The sequence below is a fragment of the Chelonoidis abingdonii genome, chromosome 11 (assembly GCF_003597395.2).
Source record: "Chelonoidis abingdonii isolate Lonesome George chromosome 11, CheloAbing_2.0, whole genome shotgun sequence".
Classification (NCBI taxonomy): domain Eukaryota; kingdom Metazoa; phylum Chordata; order Testudines; family Testudinidae; genus Chelonoidis; species Chelonoidis abingdonii.
In genome coordinates this window covers 21,686,524-21,691,678 of record NC_133779.1, presented here as the reverse complement: position 1 = coordinate 21,691,678, position 5,155 = coordinate 21,686,524, and the positions used below count along the sequence as shown (strand labels likewise).

The 5,155-nt window shown below is 61.7% G+C and overlaps 1 protein-coding gene across 2 annotated transcripts; it reads right to left on the bottom strand.

Annotated features, from left to right (window-relative positions):
- Nucleotides 1-1,817: 1,817 nt before the first annotated feature.
- Nucleotides 1,818-5,082, bottom strand: LOC116814978 (chloride channel protein 1-like). 2 transcript variants are annotated; one of them, XM_075070428.1, is made up of 5 exons: nt 4,811-5,082; nt 4,554-4,681; nt 4,105-4,157; nt 3,819-3,866; nt 1,818-1,937 (listed from the first exon to the last, which is right to left on the bottom strand). In XM_075070428.1, exons 1-4 carry the CDS (start codon nt 4,914-4,916, stop codon nt 3,836-3,838), a joined length of 318 nt encoding a protein of 105 aa, XP_074926529.1. In that variant the 5' UTR covers nt 4,917-5,082; the 3' UTR covers nt 1,818-1,937; nt 3,819-3,835. The 2 variants fall into 2 exon arrangements, with proteins under 2 accessions (XP_074926529.1, XP_074926527.1); XM_075070426.1 differs by having other exon boundaries at nt 1,818-1,916.
- Nucleotides 5,083-5,155: the final 73 nt, after the last annotated feature.

Here is a 5,155-nt window from a genome sequence, read left to right as displayed (position 1 = left end):
TATTCCCTTCCCCATTTTCTATGGGCTCTGGTTAGAGACGTGGGTGGGCTGGAAGCCCAGGACTCCGGGCTTCTCTCCATGCTCTGGCACGAGTGGGGCTGTCGGTAGACGGGTGGGCTGGGAGCCAGGACTCCTGGGTTCTCTCCCCGACTACTGGAGGAGTGGGGCTGGTGTTCAGAGCAGAGGGACTGGAAGCCAGACTCCTGGTTCTCTTCCCTGCCCTGGGAGGGCGAGTGGGGCTGTGGGTTAGGAGCAAGGGGGGCTGGAGCCAGACTCTTGGGTTCTCTCCCTGACTCTGGATAAGGCATGGGGGCTGGATGCGGGGAGAGTGTGAACGAATGGAGCTGTGATGTCATGACCGGTTCCCCTCCCACCAGCAGGCGATTGGCCGCCCAGCATCACGGCTGAAGCAATGTGTTCATCACCGGTGCCCTGAAGTACAATATACATCATAACCTGACAGAGTACATCGTAGCCTCAGGCGCTGACATCCTTGTGTGGACATGCTAAAAAGTCACTGGTGCATCATGGAAGTCATGTTGTTCCCTGAATCACAGGGCACACAGCGATGCCATGGCTGAGCCATGACCTCACAGCACGTGCGTTGACATCACAGCCTATTGATGTCCCTGCTGGGCTTCCTTTGTTCAGACAGGTGCCAGTGACTCATTTTGTGTTGCAGTGACACTGCTGCTGCAGTGGTGACATCATGGCCAGAAGATGTAAGGTTTTGTCATGAGAAACCTAATACATCATTGCCTCCACACTGCGGCCCATAATTTCATTTTGATGCATCAGGAGCAGTGGGGCCACTATGGGCATCGGGGCCAGAAACTAGCTCAATGGCCTTGACATTATGACATCATGACATCACAGGCGGGCAGACATCATCTAGCTGCCTGCCACAGCCAGGTGCTGACACCACTGCGTGCACAGTGACATCACAGGTCCGGGCGTGACATCACAGGTCCGCGCAGTGGGGTGACATCACGGGCCAGGGATGACATCACGAGTCGCGGCAATTTTGGGTTTCGGTTTTATTGTTTGTCAAACCAAGCGGGGGTGGATATTGGGGGGAACGGGTCAGAATCAGCGTTGGGGCTCAGGGGTTGGGACATGGCCATCGGAGGCACCCAGGAGGCATTAGCTGGACTTGGGGGGGGGGGGCGGGACATGGGCCATAACAATATAAAATGAGCCCTACCCCATGGCAGCTGCTAATTGAGGTGCAAAGGTCTTGTTCCCACATTGCATATGCAAGTGTGTGCAAATCCGGGATGCAAATGAGCAGGCTGGGCTAATTGCATATTCAAATTCATCTGCAACATCTCCCATGCTAATTCTATATGTAAATTACCCTACCAGCCCCTCTGCCCCTAATTGCACATGCAAATTGATGTGCCAATGCCTCTCACTTTAATTGCCCATGAAAATTTACCCAAATCCCCTCCCACCTTAATTGCATATGCAAATCTCTATCAACACGTATAAGGAATTACCCCCCAAGTGAATGCAAATGAGCTGCTGTCAGATTTGCAGACGTCATTTTACCTAATTGCTCTGCCCCGAGTGTGCTGCCAATGCCAACGGTGCCCCTATTTGCATATGCAAATTCATGCCAATCAGAGATCTGCTCAAGCCCTTGCAGCCAGTCCAGAAGTGCCGCCCAGACTCAGGTCCAGGCGGGTTTGGGCTGCAGATTCCTGAGTCCCAGAATCCCTTGCGCCACCTCCGGCTGTGCGGCGGCTGCAAAGCATGCTGGGAAGGCAGAGCGGAGGGCGAGGGAGCCTGAGGCAGCAGGCGGCACCCACCTGGTAGAGGGTCTCCTTCTCCAGCAGGCGGTAGGGGGCCGGGTCGATGGGCAGCTCCTCCAGCTGGACCGGCTCCTGTAGCTGCTGGCACTCCCAGTCCTCCACCTGCAGCCGGAGCAAAGCATCCTGGGAAAGATCCACCCAGCTGGGGTCCACCCAGAACCCTCGGCGCCAGCCCCCGCCAAGCAGCCGGTGCAAAGCATCCTGGGAAATATCCGCCCTGCTCTGGCCCCCTCCCAGAATCCTGGCGCCAGCCCCCACCAAGCAGCCGGCGCAAAGCATCCTGGGAAATATCCGCTCTGCTCTGGCCCCCTCCCAGAATCCTCAGCGCCAGCCCCCGCCAAGCAGCCGGTGCAAAGCATCCTGGGAAATATCCGCCCTGCTCTGGCCCCCTCCCAGAATCCTGGCGCCAGCCCCCACCAAGCAGCCGGCGCAAAGCATCCTGGGAAATATCCGCTCTGCTCTGGCCCCCTCCCAGAATCCTCAGCGCCAGCCCCCGCCAAGCAGCCGGTGCAAAGCATCCTGGGAAATATCCGCCCTGCTCTGGCCCCCTCCCAGAATCCTGGCGCCAGCCCCCACCAAGCAGCCGGCGCAAAGCATCCTGGGAAATATCCGCTCTGCTCTGGCCCCCTCCCAGAATCCTCAGCGCCAGCCCCCGCCAAGCAGCCGGTGCAAAGCATCCTGGGAAATATCCGCCCTGCTCTGGCCCCCTCCCAGAATCCTGGCGCCAGCCCCCACCAAGCAGCCGGCGCAAAGCATCCTGGGAAATATCCGCTCTGCTCTGGCCCCCTCCCAGAATCCTCAGCGCCAGCCCCCGCCAAGCAGCCGGTGCAAAGCATCCTGGGAAATATCCGCCCTGCTCTGGCCCCCTCCCAGAATCCTGGCGCCAGCCCCCACCAAGCAGCCGGCGCAAAGCATCCTGGGAAATATCCGCTCTGCTCTGGCCCCCTCCCAGAATCCTCAGCGCCAGCCCCCGCCAAGCAGCCGGCGCAAAGCATCCTGGGAAATATCCGCCCTGCTCTGGCCCCCTCCCAGAATCCTGGCGCCAGCCCCCACCAAGCAGCCGGCGCAAAGCATCCTGGGAAATATCCGCTCTGCTCTGGCCCCCTCCCAGAATCCTCAGCGCCAGCCCCCGCCAAGCAGCCGGCGCAAAGCATCCTGGGAAATATCCGCCCTGCTCTGGCCCCCTCCCAGAATCCTGGCGCCAGCCCCCACCAAGCAGCCGGCGCAAAGCATCCTGGGAAATATCCGCCCTGCTCTGGCCCCCTCCCAGAATCCTCAGCGCCAGCCCCCGCCAAGCAGCCGGCGCAAAGCATCCTGGGAAATATCCGCCCTGCTCTGGCCCCCTCCCAGAATCCTGGCGCCAGCCCCCACCAAGCAGCCGGCGCAAAGCATCCTGGGAAATATCCGCCCTGCTCTGGCCCCCTCCCAGAATCCTCAGCGCCAGCCCCTGCCAAGCAGCCGGCGCAAAGCATCCTGGGAAATATCCACTCTGCTCTGGCCCCCTCCCAGAATCCTGGCACTAGCCCCCACCAAGCAACCGGCGCAAAGCATCCTGGGAAATATCCGCCCTGCTCTGGCCCCCTCCCAGAATCCTCGGCGCCAGCCCCCGCCAAGCAGCCAGCGCAAAGCATCCTGGGAAATATCCACCCTGCTCTGGCCCCCTTCCTGGGGTCCCTCCCAGAATCCTCGGCGCCAGCCCCCGCCAAGCAGCCGGTACAAAGCATCCTGGGAGCACCCCAACAAGTATATATGGTATGGGAAGCTGGCTCCCAATCTGACCCCCGATAGTCTGGGGGGGGCCAGTGTGAACCCCAATAGCCTAGGGGCCCCCCAAGTCTGACCCTCGATAGACTGAGGTCGCCCCCCCATATGGGGGAGCTTGGAGACACCCCCCAGCCCCTTCAATTGCCCTGCAAACTGGGGGATGGCTGGGGGCAGTCATGGCCCCCCCACCCGGGTACCTGGGGGGGTCCCCACAGACACGGAGCCCTGTCCCCGACATACCAAGTGACACACGTCCTTCATCTTGACAGACAGCTGGGTGCCTCGCTCCTGGGGAGGGGGTACAGATCAGCTACCACAGCATCACCATTGGGGGGGTCCCCCAGCCCCCCCCGCCACAATCCATGGGCCTCCCCTTCCCTGATCCCCACTCCCAGCCACAGGCATCCACCAATGGGTCCCCCTGCTCCCCTTCAGCCCCCCATCAATGCATCATCCCAGCCCCCACTGCACCCTCCCAAACAAGGGCCCCCCTGCACCTCTTTCCCCAGCCCTCCCACCCCAGCACCTCTTCCTTTGATGTCCCCCCGTCGCGCGGCTCAGCAGAAACCTTCGGTGCTTCTGGGAAAGAGAGAGACAAACGGGGTGGGGGCAGGTCAGATCGCGGCCTCTCCCAGCCTCTGACTCTCCTCCACCACCCCAGACCGTCCCCCCAGACTCCATGTGTCCCCCGCCCCACAACACCCTTGTCCTGCGCACCTGGCTTCTTCTCTGGGGTCCCCAAAGCGCCGTCTGCACCCAGCAGCTGCAAGCAAAACAGTCACCAAGTCAATCCCCGGCCCCTCACCCAGTGCTCAGATGCAGCCACCTCTGGGGCGGGGCGGCCAGTTACCCAGGGACCCCTCGCCTGGCACTGAGATGCAGCCACCTCTGGGGCGGGGCGGCCGGTTAACCGGGGACCCCTCGCCCGGCGCAGAGATACGGTCACCTCTGGGGCAGGTGGCAGATGAGACTCACGGGCTCTGTGGGGCTGTTAGCCTCAGACTGACGGAGCAGATACTGGAATCGCTTTTCCGTGCTCAGTTGCTCCGACAGCAGCTTGGCGAGATGCTTCTTCCGGATGGAGCCCAGCAAAATCCTGGACTCTGCAAAGCAGACGGGGGGTGGGGGGTTAATGGGGCAGGGGCCTGTCCCCTCTAGGGGTGCCAGCTCCCACCCAGCCCCAGGGCACGGACTGGCTGGTTCGGGGGGCGGCTCAGGGGGGGCACACTAACCTTGGGAGTCCACCAGGGGGAACTGTTTGAGGCTGGAGGCCTTCAGCAGACCCTGCACGTCCTTGAACCTGCAGCCCCGGGGCAGGTATTTGAGGTCCGTGACCATGAAATCCTCCGCGTAGATGTCATGGGCCCTGGTGTGAGATGCGGGGGGGAGGGTTAAAGCTGGGCAGAGAACCCAGGAGTCCTGGCTCCCAGCCCCCCCCGCTCTAACCCACCAGCCCCTACTCTCCTCCCAGAGCCGGGGAGAGAACCCAGGAGTCCTGGCTCCCAGACCCGTGCTCTCACCCACCAGCCCCCAGTCCCTTCCCAGAGCCAGGGAGAGAACCCAGGAGTCCTGGCTCC